Source organism: Oncorhynchus masou, chromosome 7 (genome assembly GCF_036934945.1).
Source record: "Oncorhynchus masou masou isolate Uvic2021 chromosome 7, UVic_Omas_1.1, whole genome shotgun sequence".
In the NCBI taxonomy this organism is placed as follows: Eukaryota; Metazoa; Chordata; class Actinopteri; order Salmoniformes; family Salmonidae; genus Oncorhynchus; species Oncorhynchus masou.
Genome location: NC_088218.1, coordinates 4,760,593 through 4,778,934, shown reverse-complemented (window position 1 = coordinate 4,778,934; position 18,342 = coordinate 4,760,593). Strand labels below are relative to the sequence as shown.

The 18,342-nt window shown below is 46.7% G+C and overlaps 1 protein-coding gene across 1 annotated transcript in view; it reads left to right on the top strand.

Moving 5' to 3' along the window:
• Positions 1–15,188, top strand: part of LOC135542925 (sperm-associated antigen 17-like) — a 42,407-nt gene extending 27,219 nt beyond the window's left edge. Inside the window, 20 exon segments of the mRNA XM_064970061.1 lie at positions 3,472–3,626; positions 3,816–4,013; positions 4,604–4,752; positions 4,909–5,039; positions 5,354–5,487; positions 5,714–5,896; positions 6,253–6,366; positions 9,109–9,157; positions 9,286–9,370; positions 11,447–11,500; positions 11,611–11,713; positions 12,023–12,116; positions 12,243–12,335; positions 13,040–13,200; positions 13,840–13,894; positions 13,897–14,017; positions 14,195–14,255; positions 14,412–14,601; positions 14,807–14,965; positions 15,148–15,188. Of these exon segments, the coding sequence (XP_064826133.1) occupies positions 3,472–3,626; positions 3,816–4,013; positions 4,604–4,752; positions 4,909–5,039; positions 5,354–5,487; positions 5,714–5,896; positions 6,253–6,366; positions 9,109–9,157; positions 9,286–9,370; positions 11,447–11,500; positions 11,611–11,713; positions 12,023–12,116; positions 12,243–12,335; positions 13,040–13,200; positions 13,840–13,894; positions 13,897–14,017; positions 14,195–14,255; positions 14,412–14,601; positions 14,807–14,965; positions 15,148–15,188 (2,330 nt within the window).
• The last annotated feature ends 3,154 nt before the right edge of the window (positions 15,189–18,342 follow it).

Sequence of the window (18,342 nt, the reverse complement as noted above, 5' to 3'; positions counted from 1 at the left end):
TACTAACCTGGTCTGACACAGGTTAAAGGCTATACTACTAACTACTACCTGGTCTGATACAGGTTAAAGGCTATACTACTACCTGGTCTGACACAGGTTAAAGGCTATACTACTAACTACTACCTGGTCTGACACAGGTTAAAGGCTATACTACTAACTGGTCTGATATAGGTTAAAGGCTATACTACTAACTACTACCAGGTCTGATACAGGTTAAAGGCTATACTACTACCTGGTCTGACACAGGTTAAAGGCTATACTACTACCTGGTCTGATACAGGTTAAAGGCTATACTACTAACTACTACCTGGTCTGATACAGGTTAAAGGCTATATTACTACCTGGTCTGATACAGGTTAAAGGCTATACTACTAACTGGTCTGATACAGGTTAAAGGCTATACTACTAACTGGTCTGATACAGGTTAAAGGCTATACTACTAACTGCTACCTGGTCTGATACATTAAAGGCTATACTACTGTGTTACCTGGTCTGATACAGGTTAAAGGCTATAGTTCATGGTCTGATAATGTTAAAGGTGTACTACCAACTAGACCTGGTCTGACACAGTGTTAAAGGATAGTTCACTGGGTCTGATAATGTCTAAATTATGTTACCAGGTCTGATAGCAGTGTGTAAAGGATAGTTCATGGTGTGATAATGTTAAATTGTGTTACCAGGGGAGAGGTCCACTACATAACTACTACCTGGTCTGATACAGGTTAAAGGATATTCATGGTGTGATAATGTCTACAGGTTGTGTTACTACTAAGACCTGGTCTGACACAGTGTGTAAAGGATAGTTCATGGTGTGATAATGTCTAAATTGTGTTACCACCTGGTCTGACACAGTGTTAAAGGATACTTCATGGTCTGATACAGGTTAAAGGCTATTGTGTTACCACCTGGTCTGACACAGGTTAAAGGATACTTCTATGGTGTGATAATGTCTACATTGTGTTACCAGGTCTGATACAGTGTTAAAGGATAGTTCATGGTGTGATAATGTTAAAGTGTTACCAACTGAGACCTGGTCTGACACAGGTGTAAAGGATAGTTCATGGTGTGATAATGTTAAAGGCTGTGTTACCTGGTCTGACACAGGTTAAAGGCTATACTACTAACTGCTACCTGGTCTGTGTAGGACGGTTAAAGGCTATACTACTAACTGGTCTGATATAGGTTAAAGGTGTGATAATGTCTATAACTACTACCAGGTCTGATACAGTGTTAAAGGATAGTTCATGGTCTGATAATGTCTAAAGTTACTACTTACCTGGTCTGACACAGTGTTAGGAAGGATAGTTCATGGTCTGATAATGTTAAAGGCATTGTGTACTACCAGGTCTGATACAGGTTAAAGGATAGTTCATGGTGTGATAATGTTAAATTGTGTTACCACTAACTGCTACCTGGTCTGATATAGGTTAAAGGATACTACTTACTACCTGGTGTGATAATGTTAAATTGTGTTACCACTAACTGTACCTGGTGTGTACAGGAAGGATAGTTCATGGTCTGATAATGTCTAAATTGTGTTACCTGGTCTGATACAGTGTTAAAGGATATTCATAACTACTACCTGGTCTGACACAGGTTACCAGGAAAGGCTATACTACTAACTACTACCTGGTCTGATACAGGAAAGGCTATACTTCATGGTGTGATAATGTCTACATTGTGTTACCAGGTCTGACACAGTGTGTAAAGGATAGTTCATGGTGTGATAATGTCTACATTGTGTTACCAGGGGAGAGACAACAGTGTGTAAAAGGATAGTTCATGGTGTGATAATGTCTAAAGGCTTGTGTTACCAGGGGAGACACAGTGTTAAAGGATAGTTCATGGTGTGATAATGTCTACCTTGTGTTACCAGGGGAGAGGTCTATACAGTGTGTAGGAAGGATAGTTCATGGTGTGATAATGTCTACCTTGTGTTACCAGGGGAAAGGCTATACAGTGTGTACCTGGAAGGATAGTTCATGGTGTAAAGGCTAATGTCTAACTTGTGTTGATACAGGGAAAGGTCCAGCAGTGGTCTGACACAGTTCATGGTGTGATATCTGACACAGGTTAAAGGTCAGCAGTGTGTACCTGGAAGGATAGTTAAAGGCTATGGTGTGATAATGTACTACATTGTGTTACCAGGGAAAGGCATACACTGTGTAGGAAGGATAGTTCATGGTGTGATAATGTCTACATTGTGTTACCAGGGGAGACAGGTCCAAGGCTATACTAGGAAGGATAGTTCATGGTGTGATAATGTCTACATTGTGTTACCAGGACAGAGACAACAGTGTGTAGGAAGGATAGTTCATGGTGTGATAATGTCTACATTGTGTTACCAGGGGAGAGACCAGCAGTGTGTAGGAAGGATAGTTCATGGTGTGATAATGTCTACATTGTGTTACCAGGGGAGAGGTCAACAGTGTGTAGGAAGGATAGTTCATGGTGTGATAATGTCTACGTTGTGTTACCAGGGGAGAGGTCCAGCAGTGTGTAGGAAGGATAGTTCATGGTGTGATAATGTCTACATTGTGTTACCAGGGGAGAGGCCAGCAGTGTGTAGGAAGGATAGTTCATGGTGTGATAATGTCTACGTTGTGTTACCAGGGGAGAGACAACAGTGTGTAGGAAGGATAGTTCATGGTGTGATAATGTCTACTTTGTGTTACCAGGGGAGAGGTCCAGCAGTGTGTAGGAAGGATAGTTCATGGTGTGATAATGTCTACATTGTGTTACCAGGGGAGAGGTCAACAGTGTGTAGGAAGGATAGTTCATGGTGTGATAATGTCTACATTGTGTTACCAGGGGAGAGGTCCAGCAGTGTGTAGGAAGGATAGTTCATGGTGTGATAATGTCTACGTTGTGTTACCAGGGAGAGACAACAGTGTGTAGGAAGGATAGTTCATGGTGTGATAATGTCTACATTGTGTTACCAGGGGAGAGGTCAAGCAGTGTGTAGGAAGGATAGTTCATGGTGTGATAATGTCTACATTGTGTTACCAGGGGAGAGACAACAGTGTGTAGGAAGGATAGTTCATGGTGTGATAATGTCTACATTGTGTTACCAGGGGAGAGGTCCAGCAGTGTGTAGGAAGGATAGTTCATGGTGTGATAATGTCTACATTGTGTTACCAGGGGAGAGGTCAAGCAGTGTGTAGGAAGGATAGTTCATGGTGTGATAATGTCTACGTTGTGTTACCAGGGGAGAGACAACAGTGTGTAGGAAGGATAGTTCATGGTGTGATAATGTCTACATTGTGTTACCAGGGGAGAGGTCAGCAGTGTGTAGGAAGGATAGTTCATGGTGTGATAATGTCTACATTGTGTTACCAGGGGAGAGGTCCAGCAGTGTGTAGGAAGGATAGTTCATGGTGTGATAATGTCTACATTGTGTTACCAGGGGAGAGACAGCAGTGTGTAGGAAGGATAGTTCATGGTGTGATAATGTCTACATTGTGTTACCAGGGGAGAGGTCCAGCAGTGTGTGTCATAAGGAGAAGGTGGTGATGGTGGAGCGGCTGGGGTTTGCCACGGTAACCATGTTCGGCGAGGGCAGGTCCTGCAGCGTGTTCTTTGGAGACGGGAGCGTCGTCACCGCCACCTGCGACGGAGCGTACCAAGTAAGAGAAACCGGGGGTGAATGTTAAAGTCCTTCCTCCATTCCTCCCGCTGTCTTCCCACCTCCTCCTCATAACGCAGAGAGCATCGGAAGAGAAGATCCACGCTTTTTCATGAGTCGAGCAAATGACTGTGTTCTGAGGTTCTATATTCATTCTGGGTGACTCTCCGTGTCCCCGTGTGCCCTCTAGGTGTACCCGTCCAGTGTAGGTCTGCTGTTCATCAACCAGGACGGTAGTTGTGTGTACACGTCAGACCCTGAACACAGCCCAACCCTGAGTCTGGCCAGCTGGAGCCCCAGAGAGCAGCCAGGCAGCTACAGGATGAACCACACCTCCGCCTCAGACACACTGTGTGAGGTCACAGACCACCACGGGAACCTCTTCCAGGTGGGTCGGCTCTGTATGACACCCCTGTTCCCTTCTTATAGTCTGGTCCCAGATCTGTTTGTGTTGTCTTGCCATTTGGCTTGACGATGACCATAGGAGTTGGCAAGACAGCACAAACAGATCTGGGACCAGGGCATAAGGCGCTGACCATAATTTGAGCACTATATAAGGATTAGGGTGAGATTCCAGACAGTTTGTTTTCCCATCAGGCCTAGTGTTCAGAGGATTATCGTACGATACACTGAACTCTGCAAGCCCCGGGAATTTTCATTTTGGAAACTTGTTTGACAAAGTGAATTAGGAAACATCACTGTAGGCTTCCTAGGGCATGTGTAGGGCATGTGTAGGGCATGTGTAGGGCATGTGTAGGGCATGTGTAGGGCATGTGTAGGGCATGTGTAGGGCATGTGTAGGGCATGGGTAGGGCATGGGTAGGGCATGTGTAGGGGGTAGGGCATGTGTAGGGCATGGGTAGGGCATGTGTAGGGCATGTGTCGGGACATGTGTAGGGCATGTGTAGTGCATGTGTAGGGCATGTGTAGGGCATGGTGGAGTTATAGTGACAGTGTATGAAATGGTGCTGTGTGGAGGTGATGAAGGATGGCCAGGCATCAGTGGAGATCTCTAGCCCTCTGGACAGCAGAGTGGAGGAGGAGGAGGAGGAGGAGGAGGAGGGAGGGCTGCCAGAAGAGAGAGAGCTGGCCAAGCATCCTATTGGACGTAAAGTCCACATTCCCAGGTAGGCCTCAGTAACTCTGCTCCTCATCTGTACAGTATGACTCCTTTTTCATTCCAATGTCCCCCAGTCAGGCACCTTTTAACCCTTTTAGTGTTCAAGCTGGGCTGAAGCATGATGGGTTCTCTCTCATTCTCTATATCCATAATAAACTCCCAGGTTGTTCATGGCCCATGAGGACGGTTCAGGCACAGAGCTGCTGTACTCTCAGACAGTAGAGGAACGTTTGTATGAGGACTACTCTGACCCTGCTGTCGCCCTGCTTAAAGAACCCCTCCCAGACCTACAGGGTAGGATTCTGTTCATTACTCTACCTCCATAGACCTGTGTTTCCTCCTGGTCTACCCATAGACACGTCTGTGGTCTCCTCCCAGACCTACAGGGTAGGATTCTGTTCATTACTCTACCTCCATAGACCTGTTTCCTCGTGGTCTCCCCATAGACACGTCTGTGGTCTCCTCCCAGACCTACAGGGTAGGATTCTGTTTATTACTCTACCTCCATAGACCTGTTTTCCTCCGTGGTCTCCCCATAGACCTCTGGTCTCCCCCAGACCTAGGGTACTGTTTATTACGACCTCTGTGGTCTCCTCGCTGTCCTGCAGGTGTGCTGGGTATAGCGGTGCTGAGACCCTCTCGTCAGGACGTGTGGTCCAGATGGGTTATCCAGGCACAGAACAAGGACATCATCCCCACCAACCTCAAGTCCCGTCACTGGGACAACTTCCCCTCAGTGGAGGTAGACTGAGAACATCAAAGAGAAAATGCAGTTGAAATAGACACATAATGTATCAGCAAATCATGCTAGTTCTCACGTGTACTTGAATTTAAGGTAATTTTATACATGGTCAAAACACACTTTAGTCATAGGGTTTGATGATACCTTAAAATTTAAATAAATAAATCTACTTTATCCCCTAAAAACATATTCTTTAAACATCTACTGTAAACCCCCCCCCCCCCAGAGGAAGACGTCAGGTCCTCTGTTTGGGACCACTCTGGGCCGGGGTCTGACCCTGAGAGAGAAGCCTGTTTCTGAGGCCTGCAGGCCCGTGCTGAGCTGTCCGGATACCCTGGAGGTCCGACAGCTGCTCCAGTACCAGCCAGTCAGCAGACAGCTCCGCAGGACTCTGGAGACTCGCCTCAAGGTACAGCTCCGCAGCTCGTCTCACTGTCCTGTGTGTATTCTAGAAGGCAGTCTCTATTACAGCAGCCTTAACCCAGTGTACCAGCAGATACAGTCCCATGTCTGGCCATTATAATAAGCAGCATTTGGTGGGGGATTATATTTGTCCTTTTTCACACATGTACCAGTGTGTATTATACACATGTGTGAATTGGAGATCTGTTTTTGTTGCATATCCCAACTCCCCCTGAGACAATTAGGGTTAAGTGCCTTACTCAAGAGCACATCGGCAGTTTTTTGTCACCTTGTCAGCTCAGGGATTCGAACCAGAGACTGTCTCAACATGTGGTCCTCCTCCTCCTGTACCTGGTATTGTAGGAGTACATGGAGCAGGTTGTCCAGAGAGAGAACCTGACAGAGAAGATGCAGCTGAATGACCCTCGTACTGAGGAGGAGAAGATCCACGCTGCTGACCTGCTCAAACTGGTCCTGGTCAGTCACACACACACACACACACACACACACACACCGAGGTGGAGAAGATCCACGCTGCTGACCTGCTCAAACTGGTCCTGGTCAGTCACACACACACACACACACACACACACACACACACACACACACACACACACACACACACACACACACACACACACACATACATACTGAGAAGGAGAAGGTCCACGCTACTGACCTGATCAAATATGTCCAAATTACTCCGGTGCTGTAGTGTTCTGTTACTCAGGTGCTGTAGTGTTCTGTTACTCAGGTGCTGTAGTGTTCTGTTACTCAGGTGCTGTAGTGTTCTGTTACTCAGGTGCTGTAGTGTTCTGTTACTCAGGTGCTGTAGTGTTCTGTTACTCAGGTGCTGTAGTGTTCTGTTACTCAGGTGCTGTAGTGTTCTGTTACTCAGGTGCTGTAGTGTTCTGTTACTCAGGTGCTGTAGTGTTCTGTTACTCAGGTGCTGTAGTGTTCTGTTACTCAGGTGCTGTAGTGTTCTGTTACTCAGGTGCTGTAGTGTTCTGTTACTCAGGTGCTGTAGTGTTCTGTTACTCAGGTGCTGTAGTGTTCTGTTACTCAGGTGCTGTAGTGTTCTGTTACTCAGGTGCTGTAGTGTTCTGTTACTCAGGTGCTGTAGTGTTCTGTTACTCAGGTGCTGTAGTGTTCTGTTACTCAGGTGCTGTAGTGTTCTGTTACTCAGGTGCTGTAGTGTTCTGTTACTCAGGTGCTGTAGTGTTCTGTTACTCAGGTGCTGTAGTGTTCTGTTACTCAGTGCTGTCTGTTACTCAGGTGCTGTAGTGTTCTGTTACTCAGGTGCTGTAGTGTTCTGTTACTCAGGTGCTGTAGTGTTCTGTTACTCAGGTGCTGTAGTGTTCTGTTACTCAGGTGCTGTAGTGTTCTGTTACTCAGGTGCTGTAGTGTTCTGTTACTCAGGTGCTGTAGTGTTCTGTTACTCAGGTGCTGTAGTGTTCTGTTACTCAGGTGCTGTAGTGTTCTGTTACTCAGGTGCTGTAGTGTTCTGTTACTCACTGTAGTGTTCTGTTCTCAGGTGCTGAGTGTTCTGTTACTCAGGTGCTGTAGTGTTCTGTTACTCGGGTGCTGTAGGTTCTGCTCAGGTGCTGTAGTGTTCTGTTACTCGGGTGCTGTAGCAATTCTGTTACTCAGGTGCTGTAGTGTTCTGTTACTCAGGTGCTGTAGTGTTCTGTTACTCGGGTGCTGTAGTGTTCTGTTACTCGGGTGCTGTAGTGTTCTGTTACTCAGGTGCTGTAGTGTTCTGTTACTCAGGTGCTGTAGTGTTCTGTTACTCAGGTGCTGTAGTATTCTGTTACTCGGGTGCTGTAGTGTTCTGTTACTCGGGTGCTGTAGTATTCTGTTACTCAGGTGCTGTAGTGTTCTGTTACTCAGGTGCTGTAGTGTTCTGTTACTCGGGTGCTGTAGTGTTCTGTTACTCGGGTGCTGTAGTGTTCTGTTACTCGGGTGCTAGTGTTCTGTTACTCGGGTGCTGTAGTGTTCTGTTACTCAGGTGCTGTAGTATTCTGTTACTCAGGTGCTGTAGTGTTCTGTTACTCAGGTGCTGTAGTGTTCTGTTACTCAGGTGCTGTAGTATTCTGTTACTCAGGTGCTGTAGTATTCTGTTACTCAGGTGCTGTAGTGTTCTGTTACTCAGGTGCTGTAGTGTTCTGTTACTCAGGTGCTGTAGTGTTCTGTTACTCGGGTGCTGTAGTGTTCTGTTACTCAGGTGCTGTAGTGTTCTGTTACTCAGGTGCTGTAGTGTTCTGTTACTCCTGGTGCTGTAGTGTTCTGTTACTCATGCTGTAGTGTTCTGTTACTCAGGTGCTGTAGTGTTCTGTTACTCAGGTGCTGTAGTGTTCTGTTACTCAGGTGCTGTAGTGTTCTGTTACTCAGGTGCTGTAGTGTTCTGTTACTCAGGTGCTGTAGTGTTCTGTTACTCAGGTGCTGTAGTGTTCTGTTACTCAGGTGCTGTAGTGTTCTGTTACTCAGGTGCTGTAGTGTTCTGTTACTCAGGTGCTGTAGTGTTCTGTTACTCAGGTGCTGTAGTGTTCTGTTACTCAGGTGCTGTAGTGTTCTGTTCAGGTGCTTGTTACTCAGGTGCTGTAGTGTTCTGTTACTCAGGTGCTGTAGTGTTCTGTTACTCAGGTGCTGTAGTGTTCTGTTACTCAGGTGCTGTAGTGTTCTGTTACTCAGGTGCTGTAGTGTTCTGTTACTCAGGTGCTGTAGTGTTCTGTTACTCGGGTGCTGTAGTGTTCTGTTACTCAGGTGCTGTAGTGTTCTGTTACTCATATTGCTGTAATCTGTTCTGTTACTCAGGTGCTGTAGTGTTCTGTTACTCAGGTGCTGTAGTGTTCTGTTACTCAGGTGCTGTAGTGTTCTGTTACTCAGGTGCTGTAGTGTTCTGTTACTCAGGTGCTGTAGTGTTCTGTTACTCAGGTGCTGTAGTGTTCTGTTACTCAGGTGCTGTAGTGTTCTGTTACTCAGGTGCTGTAGTGTTCTGTTACTCAGGTGATGTAGTGTTCTGTTACTCAGGTGCTGTAGTGTTCTGTTACTCAGGTGCTGTAGTGTTCTGTTACTCAGGTGCTGTAGTGTTCTGTTACTCAGGTGCTGTAGTGTTCTGTTACTCAGGTGCTGTAGTGTTCTGTTACTCAGGTGCTGTAGTGTTCTGTTACTCAGGTGCTGTAGTATTGTGTGACACCATGTGTATTTTTTCCTCCTCAGTCACTTCCAGAGTCAGAGCACCCCACTATAGAGAACAGAATCTGCCCCGGTGAGTCCTTCATTTTGGCTTGGCACTTTTATGGGGCTTGGAGATTAATTCCTAGCTGTAGCAATGAATTGGATAAGGGAAAGGAATGGTGAGTTGAATAGGGAGTGTTTGTGTTTGTTCCACCTCAGTGGATGCAGCCACCCTGTACATCCAGGCAATGAAGACTCCAGCCCTGCAGACTGAGGCCTCGCTCTCGGAGAAACACACAGACAGGTGGGTCAGAACTACCCTGGTCCTAGATCAGTATCATAACTAGCCTGGTCCTAGATCAGTATCATAACTAGCCTGGTCCTAGATCAGTATCATAACTAGCCTGGTCCTAGATCAGTATCATAACTAGCCTGGTCCTAGATCAGTATCATAACTAGCCTGGTCCTAGATCCGTATCCTAACTAGCCTGGTCCTAGATCAGTATCATAACTAGCCTGGTCCTAGATCCGTATCATAACTACCCTGGTCCTAGATCAGTATCATAACTAGCCTGGTCCTAGATCAGTATCATAACTAGCCTGGTCCTAGATCAGAATCATAACTAGCCTGGTCCTAGATCAGTATCATAACTAGCCTGGTCCTAGATCAGTATCATAACTAGCCTGGTCCTAGATCAGTATCCTAACTAGCCTGGTCCTAGATCAGTATCATAACTAGCCTGGTCCTAGATCAGTATCATAACTAGCCTGGTCCTAGATCAGTATCATAAGTAGATCAGTATCATAACTAGCCTGGTCCTAGATCAGTATCATAAGTAGATCAGTATCCTAACTAGCCTGGTCCTAGATCAGTATCATAACTAGCCTGGTCCTAGATCCGTATCCTAACTAGCCTGGTCCTAGATCAGTATCATAACTAGCCTGGTCCTAGATCAGTATCATAAGTAGATCAGTATCATAACTAGCCTGGTCCTAGATCAGTATCCTAACTAGCCTGGTCCTAGATCAGTATCATAACTAGCCTGGTCCTAGATCAGTATCATAACTAGCCTGGTCCTAGATCAGTATCATAACTAGCCTGGTCCTAGATCAGTATCATAACTAGCCTGGTCCTAGATCAGTATCCTAACTAGCCTGGTCCTAGATCAGTATCATAAGTAGATCAGTATCATAACTAGCCTGGTCCTAGATCAGTATCCTAACTAGCCTGGTCCTAGATCAGTATCATAAGTAGATCAGTATCATAACTAGCCTGGTCCTAGATCAGTATCCTAACTAGCCTGGTCCTAGATCAGTATCATAAGTAGATCAGTATCATAACTAGCCTGGTCCTAGATCAGTATCATAACTAGCCTGGTCCTAGATCAGTATCCTAACTAGCCTGGTCCTAGATCAGTATCATAACTAGCCTGGTCCTAGATCAGTATCCTAACCTAGCAGACTGGTCCTAGATCAGTATCATAACTAGCCTGGTCCTAGATCAGTATCATATCTAGATCTGGTCCTGTATCATAACTAGCCTGGTCCTAGATCAGTATCCTAACTAGCCTGGTCCTAGATCAGTATCAGTAACTCCTGGTCCTAGATCAATCTAACTAGCCTGGTCCTAGATCAGTATCATAGCCTGGTCCTAGATCAGTATCCCAGCCTGGTCCTAGATCAGTATCATAACTAGCCTGGTCCTAGATCAGTATCATAACTAGCCTGGTCCTAGATCAGTATCATAACTACCCTGGTCCTAGATCAGTATCCTAACTAGCCTGGTCCTAGATCAGTATCATAACTAGCCTGGTCCTAGATCAGTATCCTAACTAGCCTGGTCCTAGATCAGTATCATAACTAGCCTGGTCCTAGATCAGTATCATAACTAGCCTGGTCCTAGATCAGTATCATAACTAGCCTGGTCCTAGATCAGTATCATAACTAGCCTGGTCCTAGATCAGTATCATAACTACCCTGGTCCTAGATCAGTATCACAACTAGCCTGGTCCTACAGTATCATAACTAGCCTGGTCCTAGATCAGTATCCTAACTAGCCTGGTCCTAGATCAGTATCCTAACTAGCCTGGTCCTAGATCAGTATCATAACTAGCCTGGTCCTAGATCAGTATCCTAACTAGCCTGGTCCTAGATCAGTATCCTAACTAGCCTGGTCCTAGATCAGTATCATAACTAGCCTGATCTTAGATCAGTATCATAACTAACCAGACCTGTAGATCATATTTCTCATGAGTTTCTTATTAGTAGCTATCTTATTTTCCCTGTACTAATGGGTTTAGTTAAACTATGGACATAAATATCTACAGCTTTTAACCTTTTCCATTATCTTCTCATCATATTACAATCTCCTGTTTTACAGCTTCAGCAAAGAGGCGAAGGAAACTATGTGGAAGACCAGGATAGAGCAACACAGGTACCTAACTAACTGCTCTCTATTATAGAGTTGACATAGTGGACATTCACATCTTTTCCCAGGAATACTTAAGCTATTAATGAATGTTGTAATGTTGCTGTACTGTTCAGACAGGAGCTGGACCAGGAGAAGATGTACAGAGAGGCTCTAAGGAACATAATCATTCCTCCTTATTTCCACTCAGAGAAAGGAGCAGGTTTCCAGTACTCGGAGGTGACATAGCTTTCACAGCAATGGATTGTAAATTCAGCACAGCTACGTAATGCCTGTTACCAGTTCCATTAGATTCATTAATACACGTCCATTGTCCCACAGCCCAGCCAGTCAATTTATAAACTTCATCTCACCCGGAAAAAAGTGTCTAGACAATATTTCCCAATGCTACTAGCCTAGCGTTTGGTTTGGTACAGAGGTTAATATAAGCTTCACTGTGTGCCTCTCCAACCTGTGCAACATATTGCAGATTGTATTCAGCTCAGCTACTGTACGTATATAAAACAACTATCTGGGTTTTCCCGTCAGGTCCCTGATATGAGATCTCTGTCTCAGGACCTTCCTCCATTCCCCAACACTCCCAACTCCCAGAACTACCTCAGAGATGCCCCTCGGGAGACAGGTTAAAGCGAGGCTACATCTATAACAATACTAATGATATATTGATGATACAGTAGTGTTATTTTATCCTTCATTAAGAAAGTGACCCTGTTTTGCGTGTTATTTGTTCTTGTGTGTGTTCTTGAAGCAGCCCAGCGACCTTTGAACCCCACGCCCTCTCACGCAGCAGGAAGTGATGCGCTGCCTAGGAGACCCACCAATCCCACCCCTCAAACTGCAGGTCTGCTCAGTACATGACTTAGACTTGGGTTAGTGTCAGGGTAAGAGTGGCGACAGCTGGTCTTACTGGGGTTCGAGTCATAACGAAAAATTGACATTACAGACAAATTACTTTACAATTTACATCAATTTAAAAACCTTAATGTGTGTGTGCGTGCGTGCATGTGTGTGTGTGTGTGAGATCAGTTACACATACATGTCAGTACATAAACACAACAAGTATGTATGTACATGGTTGCGTTGTGCCGTGAGATATTGCTTTATTAGTTTTTCTGGATCTGTGGACTTTGAAAAGACCCCTGGTGGCATGTCTGGTAGGCAGGGTCTCGCACAAGGTGCTTGAATTTGTTGTGGACCTGGGGACTTTGAAAAGACCCCTGGTGGCATGTCTGGTAGGCAGGGTTCGCACAAGGTGCTTGAATTTGGCACTCCAAATTCAGTACTGGAATACCTTGAAAATCAGACATTTACTCAAGTTGGTAGTTGAAAAGTTGTCCCACCTAGCCATCGTAAGATGAATGCACTTACTGTAAGTGGCTCTGGAAAGAATCACTGCTGAATGACTAACCGCCAAAGACAATTCTATTTGGTCAAACACCATTTTCCCAACAGTTTGCAGACACCTACTGTATATAAATCAGTCATCATGGTCTTGTATCTGTTACTGTGTTACTGATATCTAGATCTGCGTGTGTTCTCCTGTAGGGGACAGCTCTCATGGTGTCTCTACAGTGAAGCAGCAGCATGGTGGTGGTATTGGGCCTGGCAGTACCCAGGTGGACGTGGCAGGGAACCCACGCAGACACAGAGTCAAGCTGCCAGCCTCCATCCTCAGCTCCAAACCCTTCAGCGTGCCCAACCAGCAGGTAACACACACACACACACACACACACACACACACACACACACTGTGACGTACACACACACACACACACACTGTGACGTACATACATATACACACACACATACACACGCGCACACGGGTGCACACACTAGTGTTCCTCACCCACCCAGTGAGAGGTGCATATGTCGATTGAGGAAATGTTTGTGACTGTAGGTGTGAATGTTGTGAATTGATGGGCTGGGGGACATATGGGGAGTGTGTGACTGGGGCCTAGATTTAATCTGTATCATGTAAGATCTGAGCTCTAGCGCCATTTGAAATTTAAAGGGCAAAATGTTCCCACATTCACGGGAAACGCTGCATATGTCGCCTCAATCGGAAATGACCTTTCAGATTTCAGTGGCGCTATAACGTGGATCTTTCACGATATGGATTTAATGTAGCCCCGGGTCATCTAGACTCCACAAGACGGTGTTATCCTGCTGAGCTAAAGCCTAGGCTGTAGCCCAGGGAGCTAACACGAGTCTTCTGGTCCAAGGTTAATCCACTGAACCACGTCAGTTAACACTAATGTATCTGTCCTGCCAGTTCAATACGTGGTAGCTTACTGAGCTAGAGCCCAGGCGTTACCATGGGGACCTAACAGGAGTCTGGCTCTCAGTTCCTGTGTGTAGAGGAGCCGGTGAGGAGGAAGGTGAAGACTGTGTCTGTGACGGGGGCAGCAGCTGCCCCACGGGGGTTGAGCTCCTCCCAGCAGAGGTCCAGTTTGGGACCCTAAAGGAGGGCTGCAGCTACAGCGTCCACGTGCTCATGAAGAACGTGGGCTTCCACACCTGCAGGTCAGACCAGACACCTACATAGATATACATCCATGAACAATTAGTTTGTGGACATGTCTGTCAAAGATGGTGGTGCAGTGAAAATGACAAGGTTTTAAGGTCTTGGTCGTCGGGGTGTGTTCTCCTCTGTCTATGTTCTGGTAAGTTCAGCGACTGTTCTGGGTTGTTGTACTTCAGGTTCAGTGTGAAACAGCCGCCCCCTGGTACTGGAATCAGAGTCATCTACACCCCTGGACCTGTGAGTTCTACTGAGCAGAGTGATTGTTACCGTAGTCAGCTTGATTCAATTACACAAACTGAACATTTCCCGCTGTTTTCTTTGAGGATGTTTTAGATTCATACATCTCACTTCACTTCCTGATATGACTAAATTGACCCCTGACCTTTGTTGCAGGTGGCTGCTGGGATGAAGACTGAGCTTCAGGTGGAGCTGCATGCCATGACTATAGGTCTGGAGGAGTCTGCAGAGAGAGAGGTCTACATCTCACACCACATCCACATCAAGACTGAGCCTGAGATCTTCTACCTGCCCGTCTTCGCTAATATCTTTCTCAAATGGCTTTTAGTCACACTTTATTTGGATAGTCCCCTACGGATAACAATATTTACTATAGAGTTGGTAGCCTCAGTGATGTTTTCATTGTGCAGTGAGAGATCTTACACTAGTGCGCAGGTATGGTTATAGAATAGCTCAAGTGAGGACATGGTCTGTTTTTTACAGAGTTAATGGCGAAGGTCAAAGTTTCTCTCCAGTGAAAGCAGAGATGGTCTCTGTTGTCCCCTCCTTAGAGTGGTCTCACCCATCCTCCCCTGAGCGTCTGTATGACACCAGGACCAAGGATCATACCAACGGGCTCCAGACAGGGGTATCCAAGGTCCGCCTCATCTCCTCCACCCCTCAGTCAGACGTGAGTGGTCCTCCCTCGCAGATCTCTTCTCTCCACCACCGTGAGTGATTTACAGTATCTGAACACTGGAACTAATCACTCTCTAGAATGCCCTTCAAGCCAATCAGAAACGAGTATTCAACAATGCCATGGTATAAGAACATGAAGTAATGTCTAACGGATGCGAAGTGGTTTTACATTCACTCCCCACTGAAATGTGATCTTTTGGTGTCCCACTTCCAGGTGGAATCTGTGAATCAGACGTGGTGTGTGACGGTCTGTGATTGAGACCACTGTATGTAAAACAGTGAGGTTTCACTGTGCTGTGTGGGGTTTTAGTCACATACGGTCTGTGAGTGAGGTGGTCAATGGCGGTGTGTGAATGACAGTCTCTGTGAGTGAATCTGTGAGTGAAGGTCTGTGGTGGTGGTGTCTGTGTGTGACAGTGGTGTGTGGTCTGTGTGTGAACGGTCTGTGAGTGAGGTGGTGTCTGTGTGTGTGACGGTCTGTGAGTGAGGTGGTTGTGTGTGACGGTCTGTGAGTGAGGTGGTGTGTGTGTGAATGACGGTCTGTGACGTCTGTGAGTGAGGTGGTGTGACGTGTGACTGGTGAGGTGGTGTGACGGTCTGTGATGGAGTGAGGTGGTGTGACGGTCTGTGAGTGAGGTGGTGTGACGGTCTGTGAGTGAGGTGGTGTGACGGTCTGTGAATGAGGTGGTGTGTGTGTGTGATGGTCTGTGAGTGAGGTGGTGTCTGTGTGTGACGGTCTGTGAGTGAGGTGGTGTGTGTGTGTGGTGTGGACGGTCTGTGAGTGAGGTGGTGTGTGTGTGTGACGGTCTGAGGTGGTGAGTGAGGTGGTGTCTGTGTGTGACGGTCTGTGAGTGAGGTGGTGTGTGACGGTCTGTGAGTGAGGTGGTGTGTGTGTGACGGTCTGTGAGTGAGGTGGTGTGTGTGTGACGGTCTGTGAGTGTGGTGTGTGTGTGTGACGGTCTGTGTGAGTGTGACGGTGGTCTGTGAGTGACGGTCTGTGAGTGTGATGGTGTGTGTGACGGTGTGTGTGACGGTCTGTGAGTGAGGTGGTGTGTGTGTCTGTGTGACGGTCTGTGAGTGAGGTCTGTGAGTGAGGTGGTGTGTGTGTGACGGTCTGTGAGTGAGGTGGTGTGTGTGACGTGAGGTGGTGTGACGGTCTGTGAGTGATGTGGTGTGTGTGTGTGTGACGGTCTGTGAGTGAGGTGGTGTGAGGTGAGGTGTGTGTGTGACGGTGTGTGAGTGAGGTGGTGTGTGTGTGACGGTCTGTGAGTGAGGTGTGTGTGTGTGTGTGTGACGGTGTGAGTGTGGTGACGGTCTGTGTGGTGTGTGTGTGATGGTGTGTGTGTGTGTGTGTGGTCTGTGTGTGAGGTGGTGTGTGTGTGTGACGGTGTGTGAGGTGGTGTGACGGTCTGTGTGAGGTGTGAGTGAGGTGGTGTGACGGTCTGTGTGGTGACGGTCTGTGAGTGAGGTGGTGTGTGTGTGTGAGGTCTGTGGTGGTGTGTGTGTGATGGTCTGTGTGTGGTGTGTGACGGTCTGTGAGTGAGGAGGTGTGTGGTGTGTGACGGTCTGTGTGTGAGGTCTGTGAGTGTCTGTGTGTGTGACGGTCTGTGAGTGAGGTGGTGTGACGGTCTGTGAGTGAGGTGGTGTGACGGTCTGTGAGTGAGGTGGTGTGACGGTCTGTGAGTGAGGGTGTGTGTGTGACGGTCTGTGAGTGAGGTCTGTGTGTGTGTGACGGTCTGTGAGTGGTGTGTGAGGTGGTGTGTGACGGTCTGTGAGTGTGGTGTGTGACGGTCTGTGAGTGAGGTGGTGTGTGTGTGTCTGTGACGGTCTGTGAGTGAGGTGTGTGTGTGTGTGAGGTGGTGGTGTGTGTGTGTGACGGTCTGTGAGTGACGGTGGTGTGTGTGTGTGACGGTCTGTGAGTGAGGTGTGACGGTCTGTGAGTGTGGTGTGACGGTCTGTGAGTGAGGTGGTGTGTGTGTGAGTGAGGTGGTGTGTGAGGTCTGTGAGGTGGTGTACGGTGTGAGTGAGGTGTGTGTGTGACGGTCTGTGAGTGAGGTGGTGTGTGTGTGTGGTGTGAGTGAGTGAGGTGGTGTGTGTGTGTGACGGTCTGTGTGTGGTGTGTGTGTGTGTGTGAGTGAGGTGGTGTGTGTGACGGTCTGTGAGTGAGGTGGTGTGTGTGTGTGTGACGGTCTGTGTGTGAGGTGGCGTGTGTGTGACGTGTGGTGTGTGTGACGGTCTGTGAGTGAGGTGGTGTGTGTGACGGTCTGTGTGGTGTGTGTGTGATGGTCTGTGAGGTGGTGTGTGTGTGTGACGGTCTGTGAGGTGGGTGTGTGTGTGTGACGGTCTGTGAGTGAGGTGGTGTGTGACGGTCTGTGAGTGAGGTGGTGTGTGTGTGTGTGAGTGAGGTGGTGTGTGACGGTCTGTGAGTGAGGTGGTGTGTGTGAGTGAGGTGGTGTGTGTGTGTGTGTGTGAGTGAGGTGGTGGTGTGTGTGTGTGTGTTTAGAGAAAGACAAGGACGGAGCTCAAGTCAACATCACCGCTTTATTGATAGACACAGTAAAGCATTTTATAATACAGTAGTAAGGCATATATTTGGTGGAATTTGATATGTTGTGAAACAAATGAGTTATTGAAAAAGATGGACAATACAACTCCAGGGTTAGAAATGAATGACGCAGTGTATTGGATTAATGAATCATTACCTTTGATCATGCTGCTATAAACATGGTGCAAAAACAAAGTAAAAAGGTGTTGTCATGAAACTATATAATAATTCTGAAGAATACCTTCAATTGTTTGGGTTTTAAATAAACATGGGAATATTTAATCAACTGTGATCTCACACTGATAACGCCCCCACAACTGGCAATTCCATAAAGGAACACACAAATAAAACAAAACAAATGCATTATCACACAGAAGATCAACTCTCGTCTGTCCAGGATGGATAACAGTAGTGCACCCTGGTCCAGTTTCCTTAAACATGTCTGACATTTCATTTCATGTCTTAATGAACCGCCGAGGACAGTACAGTGTATGTATCTGAACACATTCAGATTGGAGGGAGTCATTCCATTTCAAAACATGGATGGGTTCTTTAAGATGGCATCCAGCTACACTGAGGACACTACAGTGTATGTATCTGGAGGGAGTCATTCCATTTAAAAACATGGATGGGTTCTTTTAGATGGCATCCAGCTACACTGAGGACACTACAGTGTATGTATCTGGAGGGAGTCATTCCATTTCAAAACATGGATGAGGTTGTATGTATCTTCATTCCATTTAAAAACATGGATGGGTTCTTTTATCATCCAGCTACACTGAGGACACTACAGTGTATGTATCTGGAGGGAGTCATTCCATTTCAAAACATGGATGGGTTCTTTTAGATGGCATCCAGCTACAC